Raw genomic sequence first — 22,628 nt, forward strand, 5'->3', positions numbered from 1 at the left:
ATTTTTTCTTCTTCGGGGGTGTCAGGGGCGTTGCCTGTTACGTCGTTTGGGTTATTGGGCTACCTTGTTGAATGCATATCATTATATTTCACAATTCTTTTTTCCAAATATAATTAATTAGTCCAACGAACCGTTCGGTACATAGTGCGTACCGCGTACCGAACCGAAAGCCTCGTACCGAACGGTTCAATACGAATACGCGTATCGTTACACCCCTAATATATATATATAAGACCTCTAACACTAGCTTGCTCTATTCTTTTTTTATTCTATCCGTTTTCTTTTTATTTATTACATTACTTAAAATCCCATGCTACGTGTACAGCGTTTAGCTAACTGAGACTTGTTATAGCACTTATAAATCATTGCTCTTTTTGTTGTTTTTGATTGCTACCACTGTCCACATTTGTAAGTCGCTTTGGATAAAAGTGTCTGCTAAATGAATAAATGTAAATGTAATGTAAATGTAAATATGAGAGCTGTAGAAGATTTATACATTTTATTTTATTACATTTTATTTAATTATTTAATTTTAGAATATATTATATAATTTAATTTAAAAATATAAAATAAAATATTATTTTTGTTTTGGGTATTTCTATGATTATGTATTATTATAATTAAATAATTTATTAATAATAAATAATAATCATTATTAATAATAAATATTAATATTAAATATTTTCTAGTTTTTATTAAGGGGAAAAGGTCAATTTTAAAGATCACTAATTTTTATTATTCACTTTCATTTCAAGTGGACTATTCCGATAAAAATCTGTTATACAAGAAAAACACGAAGTTGAATGTGTGATTAAATGTGTATTTGTGCATGAACTATTTTTTCAAGATGCTTTTATATACAGTAGCTCTCGGCATCCTGACGGGATGAAGTACACGCCAAACACACAGGCAAAAACCGCAAACACATATGACATGTGTAACAACTAAATGTAAGCCTGTTATTTCTTCTAAAGCGAGTTGTGTGAGTGACAGGCTCGAGCAGCGAGGCAAACCGAGCAGAATAATAGTACATTTCCTGCTGTAAATCCGCTGGCAAAGGATTACGTCTGTTTTATTAGAAATGATTTAAATAAAGGTACACTCTGCAGGAGAACTGATTACTAAATAAATGATCTCAACAGTGTTCAATCCAAATGTAAATTCACATTCAACATCGCCGAGGGTCAATCTAAGCTGTGTGTTTATGGGTGTGTGCATGAATACTGACTTCATCTAAAGCTAATCAAATCAAGGATGAATTTGTGCCAAAATACCACAGATTTTAACAGAACATGACTTCAGGCAAGTAAAAAATTAAGTTCTTGTGTATACACCTCTAACCTTGCACCTCCAAACTTGCTTACTCACTTTTTCTTTCTTTTCCGGAGTTTTTCCAAAGTCTTACTTCAGCATAATAATCTAGGCCCACAAATAAATCCATCATAAATGTAGCAGCTCTGAGATGTCAACTTTATGTTTAGTTCTCTAGGCTCACATACACCCCCTGAAATAGAGCCATATGGGGCTAATGGTGTGGGGAACAAACAGAAGGCAATGATATACACATTATCATTATGGAACGGATGTTTGTGTACAGACATATGCACACACACATCCTGCAGAAAAACCCTGCACTGTACTGGAATTATGTGGAAATATATTAAAATGACTTAAAAGAGCAGTTCTCTTCAAATTCAGCTCGAGCTACTGTAGGCCTCAATCCAGAACTTGGCATGCTTTAATGCAGCAAGGACTGACAACATTTTTGGCCACTTTTGCATTGTTTTAGTTCCACAGGCAAAGATTAGCCTCACTTCTCCAGAGTTAAACCCCTCGTACATGTAAACTAAAATAAAGCCACAGTCCGAATTCAGGCTGCAGTTGGTGATAACCATTGTCAGTCTCTTCCACAATCCCTTTTTAGGTAGGGGTTTAGCCCAAGGTCAGGCTGGAGTCGGGTTGGGGAAGATCATTGGCGAGAGTTGGGATTGTTTTTCGCCCCACAGGTGGAAAACATAGTCAGCAGGCCACTCTGGTGCAGTCGAAGCCCAAAAGACTAACGCTGGCCTGAGGGAGGAACCCAAGTCAGAAAAGAGGACAGAAAAGAAAAAAACAGGAGGAGGTGACTGTGCCCTAAAGGACACAAGAGAGAGTGCACACTGCATCACTGTCAGACGAATCTTGATCAATTCCATCAGTTCAATTGAAAGGACTGTAGTCTTTTGAAGTAATAACATGAATTTGCCACATAAATCTAGTTCAGGTCTCAAGTCGGCTGACCGAAACATTAAATTGGAGGTTCTCAAACTGCAGGTCACGAAAAGAAGTTAGAAGGGGTTGTGAAAATGATGTATTGCCATCACGGAAAAATGACTCTAAATACTTATATAGCATATTAACAAAACTGTTGGAAATCAAAAATTCCATAAATGCTAAATTATTCTATGACTTCTGATTAACTTTCAAAACTGTTTTTGGCTTGATTGGCAATGGAGCCAGTGACAGGGATTCTCCATTTAGAAGCATTATTCAGAATGCATCTGTGACCAATGAAGAAAAATAGTTTTCTTAACGGAGAGATCCTTCTGCATCGCTTTTAAAAGATTTTCCAATCCCATTCTATCTGTAAAATAAAATAGCATAAATTTGGGGTTGGAACAGTGATCGAGTGCTCGAGTAGGCCTACTCAGCTGTGACAGTGATGATCAATCCTGAAAACAATAATCATGAAAGTTTTTTTCTCATTGGTTATGCAAAGCATCCAAATTAGGCTATAGAAGTGAAAAGAGAGAGAAGCATAGCTCCGAAGTCAGGTAGTGATGTCTGGTTTATAGGCACATACATATCTGATTAATCTAATATAGGATTAGTTGGGATATTAACATATATTAACATGCTGAATGCGCTGCATATTACCAGTGTTTAGTTTCATGCTCAAATGTAATGCCCGATATTAGTTATCTGAGATGGTCATATTGCTTTTTCAATATTTTTTTTTTTTTTTTTGTACTGATATTTTAAAAATGCAGCAGTGCTTTTTTGTCATACTAGTTCAACAGTAGGCATACTTCAATTAAATGTGAAGAAAATTTCAGGAACCACTTGATAATGTAGATGAAAATATAGCACAAATCTGCCATAAACAGCATTATAATGAGAACTTTATAAAAGTCTAGCCTATAGTAAATTCCTTCCCTGTGTTTGAGTGCATTGTTATGAAAGCACATCACGGTGGGAGCTCGCCCTCTCTCTCTCTCTCATGCTATACACATCACTGGCATTTCATAAACAGCATTATATTTAGAACCTTATATAATGTGATATCTATAGTAAATTGTCTGCTTTCCCTGTCCTTGTTTTAGTGCATTGTCATGAAAAGCATAACGGCGGGAGCTTTCTCTCTCTCGTAACTTAAAGTTCACAGGTATTTGCATTCTTTAGTGCAGATAAAAGTTGTAAAGTTGCAGCTCATGCAGGCAGCTATTCCTTTTTTATTAATTTTTTTAAATTGCTGCATTACAATCACGATCGAAATGAGAAAACGCCAAAAATGCCCATCCCTACTTAAAAAACAAAAACAAAAAAATAATCCTGACAAAATCAGGGTGATATGGGGGCCAACATGTTGATCTTGCTGTGATCCTGGTGTCTGTGGTTGTGAGAGACCTTTAATATCAGCTTTAAAATATTTCCTGAAACAAAACAAAACAAAAACATGGAAATAAATTCCAGACAAAATCAGAGTAAGTGGCAGGCCATCATTAAGATCTGGTATGATCTTGGTGTCTCTATACAGAGAATAGTTCCTACAGACTTAAACAATGTCTAGACAATGCCACCCAGACCTGTCTGTTTTGGTTTCTGCAGTGATGAGAAGTCCCTAATAAAGGCCCACGCCATCTTTGAGCTGTGCTCTTCTAACAGAGCCTAACACTACAGGATGCCAATCAAATGATATCACACACACACACACACAGACCAAATATACACCCCACACAACACAGACCCTATAAACAAAAAGGTCACTCTCATTAGTTCAACTCTAGACTGATGTGTAGGGCTGTGTGTGTGTGTATATGTTGACAGTGAATACAGTGTGATTAAAAAGGTCAGCTTCATTAGCAAAGCACTGGTGGCAGCTCAAGTCCACGTTTCACAAAGAGCTTTGACTGAATGGCACAGACAGACAGTAAATCACGTCTCTAAAAACAGACTTGTGAATAAAACACAGCTGCGAATATTCTGACTAAATTATAGCTCCAACCATGATTTCCGGCCAAAAACACCTATACTGAGATCTGCTTTAACTGAAAAGACTTGCTGAAAATAATGCTGGATTTCTGTAGATTCCTAGAAAACAAACATTTTGGTATTTATGATGTCAAAACATTTTTGAACTTTCCAAAAATATTTGGAAATATTTTTATATTACACTTATAGAATATATGAATGTATATAAATTAACATAGTTATTTTTAAAATCATATATATATGTATATATATATATATATATATATATATATATATATATATATATATATAATTATATATATATATATATATATATATATATATATATATATAATCTTTATTAAAACATTTACTTTTTTTGTGCTTTAATAGTTTATTTGTATACTTGTGTCATTGAAATTTGTCAATTAATTAGTTTAAAATAATTAATTAGTTAAAAGTTTTTTTTTTTTTTTTTTTTTTTATTGATTATTTTTATTAAATATTTAATTTGACCTCATTTCAATTTTAATAAAAAAGTGTTTTGGTTAAGAATAACAAAACTGATCATTACAAAATATAATTACATTTGCATTTGTTAGTGTGAATGAATAATGTAAACTTTAACTAAGTACCAATTCTCAATATTTTGGCCACTTTTCACTACCATCAGCTAAAACCAAGTGCATTCTTGATTCTCAAGGTGTCTGGACATGTAAGCAGCACTGTAGATCCTGTGGTGGGGAAGATTAATAGAGCCAATCTCCAAACATGCTGCACAGTGACCCCCTCAAAACATTTCTAATGAAATAAATCAATCAGTGGGCCCAGGACCTGCAGATAGCATCAGTGAAACAGATCAGCAGAGAGAAAGAACTGGAGAGGACTTTAAGGCCGAGGGCAGGCAGAGCATGGATAGCCAGGACTTCTGATATCATTGGCCTTGTTATCATACTAGACAAAGTGATTACAGCCAACTCCAACTTCCGACACAGGAGCACTGATAGCAGGGGCTGTCTGTATTTAAACAAGCCCATGCTCGAAATTGCAACAGCTAATGCTAATGCAGTAACACTTCTCTTTGCCAGAGCACACAGCTGTCCATTCTAATATGTGCCAAGAAACCAGTCTCCAAATTTTCATTACACACAGAAAAAAAAACTGCATTGTTTTTAATTAAGTTTAACAATTAAACTAAATGTCTACTCTCCATTAAGATTAGCCTTTGAAAAACAACTTTTCCAAATAATCAGTAAATGGTCGCGTTGTGTCATCTGTATTTAATTTTAAGCAAATGAAAACAAGCATGTGATTAATAGAAGAACAATCTGTTACATGTTATTCTACCTTGAAGTTAATTTGTCAACATAGAAAACATGTTTTCAAAACAAAATGTGTTTTCAAAACAGGGATGAAATTTGCATGAAAACGTTATTTTTCAGTATTATTAAAACACAAACACACACACCACAATATTTAGATGAAATGTTATTTATAAATGCATATAGTTATACAAAATACAATTACACATTACATATGATGATTTTATGGTTTATTTATATATATTAATGCCTACCCTGATTACGGTGGTTGTCCAACAAAATTAAGTTTAGGGGACAAGTTTATAGAAGGAAAGGTGACACTGGGTTATGGCAAAATTGCTCAGCTTTAAAAATGCTGACAACAACAGACATAAAATCTGTCCTGAGAGTTTTTCCTTTGCAGAACTGTAAGTAAATGGGAGTGGGTGTTAATGTGTGTGTGTTAACATGGCTCCTGATGGCAAAGAGCAGTATATTTAATGTTGTGAAACTAAAAGAAAACCCCCTTTCCCCACGGATCAGTGCTCCACTTCTCCCAGGCTGATTTCTCATAAAACACCTGCTGTAACATCCGAGCCATGGCACCTGGAATACACTGACATGCACCCATAAACACACACCCACATCTCTCTGTCATCATTTCCGTGACCACAGGAGAGTACTACTTTAAGCACCATTTGCCTTCTCCATTTGGTCTACAATGCATCACAGAGGCAATAGACAATCTGGAGAGAAGCCTCAGTCAACTTCATGGCTGCTCACAGGATGGATGGCTGTTCAATCTGAGAGGAGGGTCAATTTTAGTCTTGTACTTTCTCAATGACACCGCATTGAACACTGGGAGCTGGAAAACTAAACTTTAGGATCGTACTCCTAAAATAACTTCAGAAATGGAGCTGAAGCTGACTTTTCCATGTATTTTGTCGTCCAAAAAAAAAAAAAAAAGCTCTGCTGCTCTTCAGTCTTGCTTTACACCTGCTCTAGGTGAATATATGCTAATGTTTGGCTCAATGGGATGTATTAAATGCATGTTAAAACAGAAAACGTAAAAACGGTTAATTGAAATTGTATTACTATTTTACAATATCACTGTTTTTACTGCATTAAACGTATAATACAGTCTTTGTGAGCTTCACATTTAAAACTATTTAACTTTCTTGAAATATAACAGGCCATTTGGTGAGTAAAATGTTATTTACTCACTAAAGCCAAATTTTACCCGCATTTGGTGCTTGGCAAATGTTCATTTTGGCCCCTGATGAACAAGGATGCGAAGCCAATGCTTTCCGAATGCTGTGCCGATTTTCTTTCCTCTGCGAAGTTCAAAATCAACAGGCACTTTGCAAAGTCTGTGGGAACACAAACAACTTCACACTCTAATACAGCTCTTCATGAAGGGCTTCATTAAAGTGCCTCTGAAGAGCAAACTCTCTCGTTCTCTCTAACACACACAGACCACGACCCAGGAAACGGTTCTACAACACTACAAAGCAAAAGGCCGGGAAGGGACGTGCCACGCAAGCTGTCAGGAGCAAAACTGCTTTTTGATCGAAGGTAATTATAAAGGGGAAAAAAATCCCAAACAAAAGAACATTTTATGGAGCTCCCGCTATCCAGAGAGTCACTCATTAGCCCAGCAGGGTAATTAGCAAGATGCCGCAGTCCTCGTTAAGGAGAAATCATAATCGTAAACAAATGGCTGTGAGCTTTTGGTGCCTTCCCCTAAGTAATGAACCGCCACTGTTCTCAAAATGAAAGCAATGCTAAGACGTACACACACGACACACAACTTGAGATGACAGGTCTCAGTTTAAAGAGTAAGGGGGCCCATAATGGCTCTCATCTGAGTTACAACAGAGCGCTAAACTCATTACACTCGGCACAAGTGCATTCTTGCTCTCGCATATTTGCAAAGAGAGCTTCTCGTGAGGTTAATTGACCAGATCATGGATTCAGAGAGCAGGAAGACATTCAAATAACTCAGCTGTACATGCACAATTGCACATGAATACACTCAGGAACAAACAGACACATGCAGCTCAACATAGAAGACAATATCTGTTTGGTAGCTTCTTTAAGGCAGAACTAAAATAAAATAATATTAATGTAAAATATAATATGATAATTATATAATATAATCTAATACTATATAATAATATAATAAATATAATTTTATAAAAATTCTGTCATTTAATCTAAATTAAATTTAAATTAAATTTATATTATATAAAATTATATCATATTATATTATATAAGGGACACTAAATGACTGTATTATAAATTGGCATTTTTAAATCATAATATATTATATTATAATAAAGTAAAAAAAAAACACCACTATCCTCTATTTTAAAATGTCATTAATTTTTTATATAATATAACTTTTAAATTATAATAAACTTAAAATCACCACTTTCCTATATAATATAATATAATATAATATAATATAATATAATATAATATAATATAATATAATCAGCACTAAATAATCTTATATTTTAAAATGATTCTTTAAGGAGCATGTAAACTACAGCAAGAAGCAAATACTGGAAAGCTGAGAAGTGAGACCGGACTCATTCCCTTAGCTGATGAACTAAGCACATCCTGTGGTCTCTATGGCAATAAAAGCTTGCACTTCCTGTGCTGCCAGGAAGCAGTCCTGGGAGAGACGGACAGCTGGCAGCTGGTCGCCACAGTGCCGCGCTGTGTGTTATATAAGCTGCACTTAACTGCTGATTCCAGGTCAGCCAGGATCAAACACAATTTCAGCTCCAATTATGATGTAGGTTGATAGGGGGGTAGGTGGCCTTTATCGGCACTCTCGAGAGAGTGAAGGAGAAGAGACGGGAAAAAAAAAAAAATAACCTTCCCCCTCTGTGTAATTCAGAAGAGAAAACAATCAGACCGGGCTTTTGTACACTTGACCGGTAGGCAAATGCTGTTTGAACAGTTAGTCTAATAAATGGATCGACTAATGAAAGGGAAGGAGAGCGGGAATAACAGAGGGAGAAAAAGAAGGGTGTACTATTTTTCCTTATGTATGTGTGCACTTATACATTCTCTGAAAAATCCCAAGAAGTTCATTTTAGGATCATTTAAAAAGAAAAGATACCTGTAGAAGAGGTCTTTGAACGCCCAGGTTTTTCATGGTGTCAGCGCTGGCCAGGATTTTGAGCGGGTCGGACACTTTGGTCACAGACTCAATCTCTTTATTGGTCTCGGTCCGGACCTGGCTGAGGAACAAATCGTTGATGTAGTAGGTGAGGAAGGTGCGTAGCTGACACTGCTTGGCCTGAGCTGGACCCATACGGGACTCGATCTCCTGAATAAACCTGAGGACATGGAAAACAAAGCATTTTCATTAAAGTAGAGAAAAGAGACATGTCCATGCAAAGTTTGACTAAGTTTGCATATATCAGAGTTGAGGCTTATTGGTTGGCACATTGTGCAGTGGTGCTGATGTGGGAAATTTGGGTTTGAATCAAACTTATTTTGTGTGCCAATTACTTTTTGGCATATCGGTTTTATTTTGCATTTCATTTCAAAATGTACCTTTTTTTTAATTATATAATAAAAAATATATTATTAGTATATAGCAATTTGAGATAAAAGCTTAAGAAATACAATTTAAGTTTTTTTTTAATATTCATTTAAAAAAAAAGAATATTAAAATTTAAATATTTTAATGTTATCATTTTCTGTTCCAGGATAAAATTGAATTTTGAATGCCAGTTTTTCAGTATGGCCTCAGACTTTAAAAACACACATATAAGCTCCATTTCTGGCTTTTAAGTACTGCACATACACCATGTGTGTCGGTGAGGGAGCAAGACAGGTGTTGAGCAGGGACGGGCCGTTGCGTACGAGCAGACAGAGGCTCATAGATCAGCAGGAACGCTGATTTATCACTACAAGACTACAGCTGCACAACCCCCCAACTCTAAACACCTCCCTCAGCACTGCACAGCCAATTAGTCAACCCAGCAGAGGGAAGCCCATCCACACATGTGCACGTGAATGTGTGTGTGTGTGTGTGTGTGTGTGTGTGTGTGTGTGTGGAAGCATGGCTCAGCCCTCAGTAAGAAACAACTGTACCAAAGCTTTTAACTTTATAAATCTTTTTTTTTTCCATAACAAACTATAAAATATTGTCTATAAAAATGTTAATGCGCTAGCAGTGGCAAATAGCTTTGATTTGCTATTTAATTTGATTACATTAATGTTTAAGTTGAGATTTACAATAATTGTTTTAACTGCTACTATGTAAAAGGAATATTGCTATAACAAAAAGCTGCTTCAATAATTTGTTTGAAGTGTTTGCAAACCAAATGTCATTGCACTTTTGTTCATATAGTAGTACTTTTAAATGAAAAAAAGTGCACAATACACTACTTTTGAATTCTTGAATTTTGTGGATCACAATGTGATTAATCACAGTAAATCATTAAATTTAAATCATTCAATTAATCGTGATTAAAAACTGCAATCGTTGTCCAACACCAATAAAAACCAAAGGAAACTTTTAAGAGAAAAATTGGCCCTTGTGGCCATTAAAACATTGTAAATCTTCTTTAAAAAAAATTCTCACTATGCTTATTTTAAGAAACACTGATAGAAAAAAAATTATTATAAAAAAAACACCAGTGTTACTGTAAGTATGCACAATGTATCAGTATACTGTATCGGTTATCGGCCGATATTGGAGATTTATTAATTAGTCAATATTGGATATTCAATCCTATATGCTCATTTCTCCAATGTGCATTCTTTCACATTTTGATTTCTTTTTTTTTGTCTTACACACTACATACAGTAATTCCTGAGCTCATTAGCACATTGTGAGTCATTTTATTCATTTGTCCACCTGATATATTAAAGTAAACACTAATGCATATGGGACATAGTTAAGTGATAAATAATAAATTATATGATAATGATAATGATAAATAAAAACGAACCGTTCGGTTCTCCACACATGGTTCGCCATGGGCTGGGACCGCAGTTCAACTTAAATCTGACAAAGCATCTTTAATATGGTTTGCTATAAATAACACGTAAAACAAACAGTGTTCAGCTAATATATGTTTCTGTTGATGCATGTGCATTCTGAATTCCCAGACATAAAAAAAAAGTGGACAAACCATGCACTCACAATGTGAATGCCTTATGCTGGAATATGAGCAGTCATTTATACCTTCATCACCCAGGTGCTGATAGCGCGTGCACAGATGAGACCTGAACAGCACACGTTGATGTCTGTGTTTAAACTAATCTCATTTAAGCTTTGTCAGTTTAAACATTTTGAAGCCAGAGGATGCGAGCTCGCGCGTGCAGTGCGAAGATTTGTGCGTTTGCTCATCCGAAGCCCACAAACCCGTGCCTCAGAACATGTGCAAATATAAGCTTTCTCTGAAGTATTGTTTTTAAATGGACAAATTCACACAAAAATGATGTCAAAATGCTCGTTTTGGTAAGTATTCTAAAGCAGACATAGCCGGCTGAACGTAGGCCTACTGGATCAGCGCATTCTCTTAAAGTGACAGTATTTATATTAATTGAACAGCAACAACAAAGAAATCACTCACTGCTCTTGATTAAAACGTTTTTGTAACTTTAATAAAGAACAATCTTTAATTTATACAGTCCAATATGCTGTTTTACATTTGATTACTTTTTTCAATATCTGTCCCTAAAAACTAATGCTAGACCTCCCTAAAAAAAAAAAAAAAAATCACTGTTTATTTTATTTGTATATTTTCTCTATTGTATTTATTTGTGCTGTTGCTCGTAGTTCGATTTTTTTTTAATTGTATTTTTTTAAGTATAGTTTCTACATAAACATAGCACACCGAACCATGAAAAAGTTGAACCGTGCCAGGTGCCACACCCCATATAGTTATAGAATTATCGGTATTGGCCAGAACTTTAAAAATGGTGCATCTCTAATCAGTTTAACAATTTATCAGCACCAATGACCATGTAGTCAAGCTTTAATTTTTCAAATGAGGAGCTATAAACTTCCAGACAGAAAAGTGTGCATAAATTGTATAGTGTAATTGAAGTGTCTCAGTTCAAATTTGTTCTGTGCTCTGTGTATCACGTAATTCTGCAGCCGGGACTGTATATAATATATGGCAGGGCTTCTCAGGACCCTCTCGAATAATTTGGCATGGTTTCAAAATACAGACAAAGATAATAGCTCAATCTCCACTTCATTATGTCACCAATATAAATGTCCTCGATAAGAATTATTCACACCAGATGGTGTCTCTTACTTCTGCTCTCACTTGTCTAACAGACACACAGCAACACGTGCACACAGCAACACACATACACATATCATGAGTGCAGCCTTCATGTGATCACCTCGCTGTGCTAATATTTAATTCCATAAGTTTGTCTGATCACTGGTCTTGTGAGGTAAATGGAAGGTGACAGCTGCCATGAAGGCTCGTTGGCTCTCTCAGCTAATCAAGTTTTGATTCATCCAAATTCAAAGAACAAAAATGCATCAGGGAAACTGTGAGCATGACTACAGTGGCCGCCGTAGCAGAAGCGTGTGTTAAAAGAAAGACCCACAGAACAGCCTGGAAAAAAGTAAGTGAAGAGCAAGAAACAAAAAACTGAATGTTGCCATATTGTCTGGTTTTTAGATTTTGTCACTTTTGCAATCTTAGTTGTCGTCTGGAGCTCCGCTTAAGTGCTAATCAAAGGAACAGCAGACAAACTTAAAACTGTTCAACCTACTGGGCAAGAAGTAGCAAAACACTCTCTTTCTGTGGCACGCTGCTTTAGGCAGGTGGAGAAGTTGGACGCTCCTCTCTGCAATCGCAGAAGACGTGTGAACAGCATGTGAGTGTGTAACCAGGCTTTAATGTGCTGAGAGATGTTTGAAAACTGAGTCAAGAGGAAAAGGGTGGAAAAAGAGAATCAGGCTAGATCGTTACCTGGGCCCACAGACGCCCTGCTGAGAACAGCCACACTTTTCACTATGACAATAACAGAGGGATCCATGCATTTTTTGTAAATATGTGCATTAGTAGTAAACATAATGAACACTTAAACTACATTTTCACTGCTTGCTTATGATGGTAGATTGTAAGCCATCTATAAATCAGAGAAGCCATTCATTTCCATTTCAGTTATGATTCTCTATGGAAGAGGAATTTCTGGACTCGATATCACCTGTGTTAAAATGTATTACAACTATAAGTATGTGTGTGACATGACATGACATATATATATGAACACATGCGATTTCTGTAGAATGGACAGTTATGAACAAATGAGTCAGACATAATTTATTATTGTTTTATATTATAATTTTAACATCATAACTTATAATATAATACAATAAAGGCTGTCAGTATATTTAAATCATTAATCGGATTAATCACACCCTTTTTCTGTGGTTAATCCTGATTAACTGTACACTGTCAATTGCTATATCCAGCAAAGTAAACCAACCAACCATCAGACATATCAGATATGCGTTGCTTACTGTAAAACTCCTCCACTCTTCAAAACAACAGAGCTTGTGTTTTAAAGCAAGAACATTTGTTGAAAATGCAACGTGAGTATTTATTCTCTCCGCTGTCTCTGTTGTAATCAGCTTGGCCATCTTTACATTAGCGCTGTTATGGATTGATTGTTTGAATGTATCTGCGTACTGGATAACTGGACTAGAAACGTTCCCGGAGTTTAGCGGCTTGAAAGGATATGATCGACTTTTACAATCACAAATATTAATGTTAACAGCCCTAAATATAATATAATACAATATAATAGTAAATTACAACAATAGAATCCAAAGGTTGCAGACAGCAAAAAGGCAAAATTCTGAAAATTCAATAAGGGGCTGCCTAGCATTCTTATCATAAAACCCCCCAAAGTGATTTAAAACAGGGACAAAATGTCTGAAAGCTCCAGAGCACAACAAACACAGCTGGACCTTCATCTCCACAGAGATACCATGAAGACACCTTGGCAACTGCACAGCGTGGGCTATCCATGTCTGTGAAATCTTAATTAACAAGTCACACGTTTATTGTGAGAAAGAAAGAAAGAAAGAAAGAAAGAAAGAAAGAAAGAAAGAAAGAAAACACTGTAACAGAATTTTTGTAAAGTAAACAACGGGTGAAAAAAAAAAAAAACACTGATGTGGGATCAGAGCAGGAACAGTCACCATACTGAGCCCCCCTCATGTCTGTAAGCATAACTCACAGCTAATAAGGGGATTATGGCATGTAATCAGAGTTGGGCTACTTTACATTCTTTACTGAAATACAATTACTGCCGTGTGATCGGGACATAACCATTCAATGATGGATGATCTTAATCCATCCAAGGGATAACAGAAATTAAACATATGATGAGGGTCTGGAGGACTAGGAAAAATGATTATAACTCTACTGTGAATAAACAGAGGTTTTAGCCTGTGTGTGGTCACAAGATTCATTATTTCCATTTCTCACAATCGCAATCAGGGATACGAACAAATTCCAACCCCGAGTGTTTAGATGTGCATATTTGGGACTATTTTACAACCACCCAGAACATCCTACAGTTGCGACCGCATCCCACTGCGATAAAATAAAAATCCTAGTAACCATCCATAAAAAATCGAATCAATTAATACAAAAAAGTGTTGCCAAGCAGATTTAGATAAACACTTCTACTTGGTCAAATATTTCTCAGTAATAGTTGGATCTGTCAGCACCTTCAGTTCAACCTCTTTGATTCAACATCAAGCTTTGACAGAACTGTAATTCTTCACTGGTCTCCACTGTAGGGTTCGGCTGAATTCACTGGCTGACGTCTAAAGCAACTCATAGAATGTGACTCTTCTGAATCAAAGCCCTCATCCTGTAGACGCTCGCTCTCACAGACATACACAGACCGAGAAACACTGCACACACACTGAGTCCCAGTTTATTAGCGCTGACTGCCTCTGATTGCGCTCAACAGCATCTAATTAACTGTCATTAGAAAGCAGATGTCTGTGCCCAAGGCCTTCACTGGATTATTGTGTGCAGAGAGCCCTGCCTGTGAACACACACACACACAGAAAATGGTACGTCAGCCACTTCCTGTATTTCTCCCCTCCAAACCAATTACAAGCTCGGTAATTAAACCATCCTTGTAGTATAAATATGTAAGTATTTGTGTATTATTGAAGATTACTGAACAAAAGGGTGAGGGAGGACATGAAGGATAGTGTAGCCGAGTCATTTTTTCAATAAGAGAACAGCGCCCTGAGGTTTGCTGTCTGTCGTTGGCTCAGCAGCTGGGCAGGTTGGCTTGTGTAACATGACATGCTGCAGTCTGGCGTAATATTCACTTCTGAAGACTGACAGAGAGCTTCATGTGATCTGAGAGAGAACACGGAGGACACAAACAGAGTGCTCACACACAAAACACCTACAAGCCGTCAGATTCGCCAGGTGTCACGCTTTCACAAACTTTTCTGCTTTTCTACTACATTTTATATCTAGAAATAAAAGCCTAAGCAGATTTAAAGCTTTGTTATTCCCTCGGGGAATAGTCCTTTTTAAATCAGTTTTAAATCTTTTCCTTTATGAGGTAACCATCTTATATATATATATATATATATATATATATATATATATATATATATATATATATATATATATATATAATAAAAAAAAACTTGGGAAAATGGCGGTGTATGTTCTGCTAGAATTAGAGCAATTCAGGGTTGAAGTAACACTTACTGTAAATGCAAAGCAGTCCAAAATGAATTCAGAAAATCGTTATTGCGTTTAAAGCCAGTCGGAGTGCATCAGAACAGAAGAAAATGCAAGAGTCTTAAAATGCATTGGGCTGTAAAATAGTTTTTGAAAAACAGTCCACCTAGTGTAAAAATAAATACATAAATAAAATGCACACATAAAATGAATAAATCATAAACAATGACTGACTCAATTGCAGATATCTATTGCTGTGGACTTGATGCATGCCATTATTAGGTCTATATTCAGTTATAAGGGCATAAAACAAACAATACACTGACATAAGCCACTTTTAATCAATATTCATCTGCTACGATAATTTCATGTCTTCAAATTATCATAATCTGGTGGTTTTTTGTCAGTAAATTTTCTTAGCAAATATGTATGATTAATCAACTGGCATAACATGTGATTAATTTAAGAAAATGTTTTAATCAAATGACAGTCCTAATATTTTGATTTCACATCTGCCTTTCCAGCATATTTTTTATGATCAGATGTACAGTATTTTTACATCACAAACAAAAGAAAACATAGATATATCTTTACATATTTCATTAACTTTTTTTTACCTTGTAATAATATAACTAGTGAAGGATATTCACCACAGTGACAATGAGAAGTCACCTTTCAATGATCGTAAAAAATACTGCTGTGTGGGATGATTTTATGGAATTTATAGACCATTAATTAATATTGCTTCAAAAGCAGGTTTTTAATAGCTGATGCCTCATCTCAATTACGAAGCCAATAATGAATTAGTCAAAAAAGAGAGTGTATAATTCAGTAGGTCTCACATGGTTAAATCTATGTAAAGTCTAATTACAAATGAGCATGAAGAGCAAGCCACTGGAATACTTAAGCAAACCACTAGATGGCAGTATGTCAGTTCTCTGTTTACATATCTGTGCAGTCAGTTCTTTAGCCACCTTAACGAAGGGAAACTGTCTTTAGAAAGCATTAAGATTGCATTTATAAGGTTACTATCGAAACCGACTTTGCCGTGCGATGCATTTAGCTTTCATTGCGCTCCTACAAAGACAGCGGTGAGGTAAATGAATATGGCCAACCCACACATACACCCACTAGCTCTGAGACCTCCTGCTGTCTGCTGCAGATTTTACACACATGCACACACACACACACACACACCAAAGGTAGAGCGATGGTTATAGGATAGAAATGCCTTATTGGAAAGAAAAGGACCGGCACGCTAATTAAAATTCATGGAGGTGGAAATCAGAGAGAAAGTGCGATACATTGCCAGAGTCACAAAGTACAAATTTCCTCTACTTTTTTTTTTTTTTTAAAGCATCATTATTTTCAAAAACAAAAGTGGCAAACCAAAGAGAGCAGTTTGTAATGAGCCGCATTTCTGGTGGAAATTATGAAATGTTGTTTAGGGCCGACAAATTTTGCCTATTTGAGGTCTGAAAATGTAAGTGTGCGAGTGAGAGGGAAAGCGGTGTTTGAGGCCAATTAAACTAGGTGAAATCTATCACACAAAGAAGACCAGGGGCTTGGATTCCTGCAGTCAACAGGAAATGAGATCGGCTCGTTTGGCTGACATGTCCCCGTGGTGACAAATTACCCTTCCTGATTCACTTTCACGTTCTTTGCATTGCCTTTTCACCCAGTTCTCTATATCTTCCCCTCCCACTGTCTAGTTTCTCATCCTTTTCACTCTTTTTCTGCATATACAGTTTGAGGGGAAAAAGTATGTGATGCTTTGACCTTAAGAAATCAGTTGGACCAGAAATCCTAAGAATATTGCTTAAATAAAACTGTTTTGGAAATGGAAATGGTGCAAAATTTCTCCTGACCGATCTGCAATTCCGGAAACGTTTATCTGAGGTTTTTGGAAGATCATCGGGAGGTTCAAATGGAGATTCTGCCATCATTTACTCAATCTGTATGACTTTCTTTCCTTTGCATGAAAATATGATACAATGAAAGTCAATGGGGACCAACATTACACTGGTTTTTTTTAAAACATCTTTTGTGTTCTGCCGTAAAAAAAAAGTTATGGGTATGGAAATAAAGGAAACTTTCGAAACCAGGGGTTCACATACTTTTGTCACATTCCACTGTGAAGTGCTTTCAGTTAGAAATATGAAAATCTATCATTGTTCGTACGCTATTTTCGTAAGCAGACTGTGTTTACCTACCATCGACAATCAGAGAAAAAGTATGTGAACTCAACACTACATTATTCCACCTCTAAATGCTTAATGTGGCCTTTACAAACACACATCACTGCCTCCCAAAGCAGCCCACCGCACATCTGGACTGGATAATAACCTGTCAGTCTTTTTTCTTCTGAAAGCATTTGTTTCCAGAGAAGCGGGGGGCTGTTATTACCCTGCGTGGTGTGGGCGAGGGAGGAAACTCTGCAAATTGAGCCATTAGAGCAGAAGCTGGGAGTGGCCTGCGTTTAATGGGAGCCTGCATGGGCGAATGGCATCACGCACGAGGCGATAACAGCGTGAGTGTGCGTATGAGCCAGAAAAAGAGAGGGAAGGCAAGTGATTGTGCGGTTTAAAGGGCGAGGAGTGTTGATTGACACACTACCGGCTTAACAATTCAACCCCCCTTGGGATCTGGTCTAATCAAGCTCCCTTTCAGGCCACAAAATGGTCGAATCGCTACGGCCTATTTCTTAATAGAAGCTGCGACTGCTCACTAAACAGTGCATGAGGGGGTTCTAGAGTTTTATAAAGCCAATAGCGCGGGTAGGTCATCATCCTATCCCATTGGCGAACAGGACTCTAAGCACTTTAGAGCTCCCTCAATTAGAGCTCAGCGTCTCCTACTGAAAGAACCTAGTAAGTGCTCCGACGTTCCAGCTCCTCGGGGCTCTGCTGAGGAGAAGGACTTAATTAAATCACAGAGGCTTTGCCAAAGAGCGCGGCCCAGGGCCAGCTTTATGATTTATGTGCCGGCCGTGGAAAACAGCGAAGGCTGGTCCTCTGAGGTGACAGTAGAGACCATAAAAACACGCGAACTCAAGAAACACTCTCGGTGGAGCGTCGGCTGAACTTTAGAAAGTCTGTGCTCAGTAACACCTCGTCTGGTGTTGGTGTACAAACATTGGATTTTGGCAAGAGGACGTTAACACGGTTTTACAGCCCAAATAATGCCCTCTACTGACATCCGTTCTTACCCATTATCGCACATTACAGACAACTACAGGCTACAATAAGTGTGTTTATATGCGCATTTATAATCAGACTAAAGTAGAGTGGGTTCCAGCTACTGTTAAAATGACCCAATCTGTGTAAAATGGAAAAAAGAACGACATTCAGGTTTGAAATAAAATCCTTTTTTACTTGATTTTTTACATGGTTAAATTAATCCTTTCCTTTAATCCTTCCATGGCTCTTAACTAAAACAATTTTTTAAACTAGAGTCATTGGTGTCTAATATTCAACATTTTGAAACCAAATTAGAGAAATTAGGTATATTAGAGAATCACAAAAAAAAGCTTATCCCAGTTAATACTGGAAAAAACATTTCTTCTTGTTAAATAAAAGTCTAAATATTGTTGACAAATATATGTGGATTATAAGTTACAGTAATACAGTTTTCCATCAAAACAATGTTCCTTACAACTGATTCAGAATTGCTAACCAATACAATTTTGTGAAACATTTCAATGCTTCTCTTAAATATAATTCAATAAAACTTCTGCAAGCTTGGGAAGGTTTTTTTCTGATTGTTTTCTGGTTTATTTCGAGTCAGAGACAAGTAAAAATGATTCACTGAGGGAGTCAGCTGTGAACACAGAAATGACTCTAAACGATTCACCAACTCTCTAAATGACTCTAAACGAGTGATTCATTGCTTCAGTGCATCAGTTGTGAAAACATTAACAGCTCTGTTACATTTAACGAGTGAATCTGATTCAAACTGCAATTCTGGCACCAATTGTTTTAAACCTTTTTGAATGACTCATTAAAAAAAAAAGTCCAAAAGAGTCATTCGCAAGATGACATGACGAACACACAAAGTTATCCAGGCTGTCATCAAAGCAAAGAGATTTCAAACAAATTCAGACACAGTCTGGATCCTGGGCTTTAAGCTCCTACTTTTTGACAAACAATAGATGAAACAGAACTTTTCTTTTCAACTCTTATCCAATTTATACAGCCTTTGTGGACACATAGTGAATGATTCAGCATGACTCACTGCTGTAGGTGTAGTCCGCTACAGGCCCCTTGAGCATCAGACACTAAACGCAACTGTCCCTTCCTTTCAGAGACAAAGAGAGAGAGCCAAACTAGAGTACATAACTACACTTAACACCCTCCAAGACCCTACACTGCATTGCAGCAGACACCAAGACTAAAAATAAGTGCTTTCTTACGTCAGACCAGAGGATGTACTGCAGAGCAGAGCCAGATAAGGGGCTTTAAAGCTTGTAAGGGTAGCTGTTATTTGCCAGCGACCCCTGCAATAGATCATTATAGTGGTCAGATCATACAATGGACTCTTAAAGCTGCGCAACACTGTACTGCATTACAGCGTCACATCGTAACCGTGTGAACCGAGTGCAGGGATCATTCTAATAGAAATACGTTTTTTTTTTTCCTATTCCTTCCATCACCCACAGGTGCACTTAAAAGACAAACCAATCTACAAGTCACTACTGGTCTTATAGAGCTCAGGAAGCCATTTGCAAAATCGGAAACAAACACTAAATCATATTTACCACCCTTGTATTCGTTTTGCACTCCACAACTCACTTTTTAACCAATTCTCTCTCTCTCTCTCTAAGCCAGAGTGTTATTCTCCCAGCAGGCATTGGCTGCCGTATATCTGCACGAGTGGTATATTGAAATGGTTTGAGGTATACTGGCGCTTGATTGGTTGTGAAAAGAAAACAATGAAATAAGAGGGCTGAGATGGAGGGAGGGAATCACAGGGCTGTGAAACAAATACCGGTGTTGTTTTGGTCACAAGGGGGCAGAGGGCACCTGCAAGATTCGGTTAAATTCGGAAGGTGCTGCTCAAAAAGCAACCTATTAAAATGGCATTATTTGGCGTCTTCCTCACTTTTGCTATTGGAAAGAGGCGAGTCAATCATCGATTGCGCTGTTGCCGGAGGCAAAATAATGTGGTTCGTATTTCGCTCAGCGAGATTCAATTGCGACAGGCGAGATCACCTCTGCTCCGAGCTGTCATATATATGATTCACATTAGCGTGCAAATGGCCAGCGTGTCTGGCTTTCGCAGGCATGCGGGAGCGCAGACGTTCGCAGGCACGCGGGCGGCTGTAGAGCATGTGGATGAGGTCAGGTGACCCTCTCTCTGGAATGCGAAGCTGTCTATCTTCGAGGGCCTGGAGAGCACCTGCGGACTGATTGTGGAATGAGGGAATAACCTTGAGCGAGATTTGAACTAGTTGGGTAGTTTTGCCGAGGGCAACGCTGTGTGATTGTCTGTGCTCTCCTCCGTTCTAATCCAGATCAATGAGAAACACAGGCTACCAAGAGTTGTGGCTACTGGGAACGGGAGGAAGCGGAATGTGTGTGTGGATGGAAGGAGGGAGCAATGGTGAGCAATGGCACAGTACTTCTGCTGTGATTAGCGAGTGATGTGAGTGACGCAGTGTTCGGTGGAGAATGCTATATAAATATTATGGCAAGCAGCAGGTGGTAAACAAGCGAAGCACAAACATAACCATCAGAGCTAGTTTTTTTTGTGCTTTTAATGATCATAAATGAGACGAATGAAAGAACTCTAGTTGGGAAGATGAGATCTGGGTAAATAATGTTTGGCTGGGTTATGATCAGTTGACATCAAAGAAAAAGAAAAAGAATTTTAGAAGACGGAGACGATGCTGAAATAATTCTTATTTGTTTCCCATTAAGTATTACAATTTATAATAAGTGTGTGCGTGTACACACACACATATAAAAAATAATTTGACTACTGACATTGCAAATTTTGCACCAATAATGACATTTAGCAGCAATAAAACCTTAGAAAATCTACTGTAATAATAATTTAAATGAATAAATAAAATAAAAAGTTTTATTTTAAAACAAATTTTCTTCCTAATATACATTCTATATTGTGCACAATTCATTGGTCGATGTTACTGCGATTAAATAAATATATATGCCTTAATTATGTATTTAATTAATTTCCCTGAAATTTGTTCATGTGAATATCCCATATCTGTAAAAACATCAAATTATGAACATCAAAGGGGTTGTAAATGCCAATTTGATAATAAATATATTTAAAAAAAATCTTCTGAAAAAACAAACAAACCTTTGCCCTGAATCTCTTTTTTCCTGAAGTTCAACCACTATAGCTTGACTCTTTCTATTGCTGCCATGCAGTCATGTTTCAGAGTTGATTCACTAACAATCTAGATTGAAACGTTTTGAAAGATGCAGGCATATGCAAATCAAGAATAGATTTGCTCTAATCAGAGTTAAATTACAGTATCAAATTTGTTTGCAACATGACGGGAAAAGAAAATCATCCAAACTGGGGCTCTGCTGCAAATGCTTTCAGAACAAAAATAAAAAACAAGCATCTATACTCCTCCACCAATCACAACAGCAGCTGAAAGAATATCTGGTGGTACTGGCAGCTAATGAAACGGGATTTCGGAATACTCTTTATGACGGCAAATGCTCAGATATACAATTAAATGAAATCAACTGGGTACACGGCAACATGCTTTTCTTTGTACTTTATTATTTTTATCTTTGAGCAAAAAACATGAGGACTTTTGGATGGTACCTCTGTAAGTGCAAGGCATTATGGGTAGGGTGACTCTGTAATGAGAGTCTTGCCCGTCTCTAAAATTGGCTTTCCATACGTTCAATTTACAAAAGAGCAAGAAAATGAAAGGAGCTCATCTGAAGTTCTCAATTCAGGGCTAAATGAAAATGAAAGTCAAATACGGCAGATATTCTGCTCTACAGCAACAATAGCACTGTGAAAAGAGAGCACATGCAAGGGAGGGAGGAAAAACTGAAAGAAAGAGAACAATCTTGATCTTGTCAGTCGTCTGCCTGGTTTGATTGGAAAAATCTAGCCGCCTAGACTCCCGGCACCTGGGATCCATGTGGCCAGTAAAACAGAGACTTTTGATGGCTCTTCATCAGAGAAAAGACTCCATTTCAAGCCTTGCACACACTTTTGAACTCTTATTCTTTCCACTCAAGACCAAAGTAAGTTCTCCAGCATCTGATATGTCCCCAGCTCTCTCAATAACCATCTGTTATGGCATTTCCCCCTGAAGAATCACCCCAGTCCTCCTCCTCTGTCTCCTGCCGAGCATAAAGCAGAACCCCACTGATGC

The 22,628-nt window shown here is 37.1% G+C and overlaps 1 protein-coding gene across 1 annotated transcript in view; it reads right to left on the reverse strand.

Annotated features, from left to right (window-relative positions):
• The window catches only part of LOC113065614 (exocyst complex component 4-like), a 110,011-nt gene that overhangs the window by 28,670 nt on the left and 58,713 nt on the right, over nt 1-22,628 (reverse strand). Inside the window, exon 11 of the mRNA XM_026237026.1 lies at nt 8,665-8,884. Coding sequence (XP_026092811.1) covers nt 8,665-8,884 — 220 coding nt within the window. The remainder of the gene's footprint in view (nt 1-8,664; nt 8,885-22,628) is intronic.

This window comes from Carassius auratus, chromosome 4 (genome assembly GCF_003368295.1).
Source record: "Carassius auratus strain Wakin chromosome 4, ASM336829v1, whole genome shotgun sequence".
Classification (NCBI taxonomy): domain Eukaryota; kingdom Metazoa; phylum Chordata; class Actinopteri; order Cypriniformes; family Cyprinidae; genus Carassius; species Carassius auratus.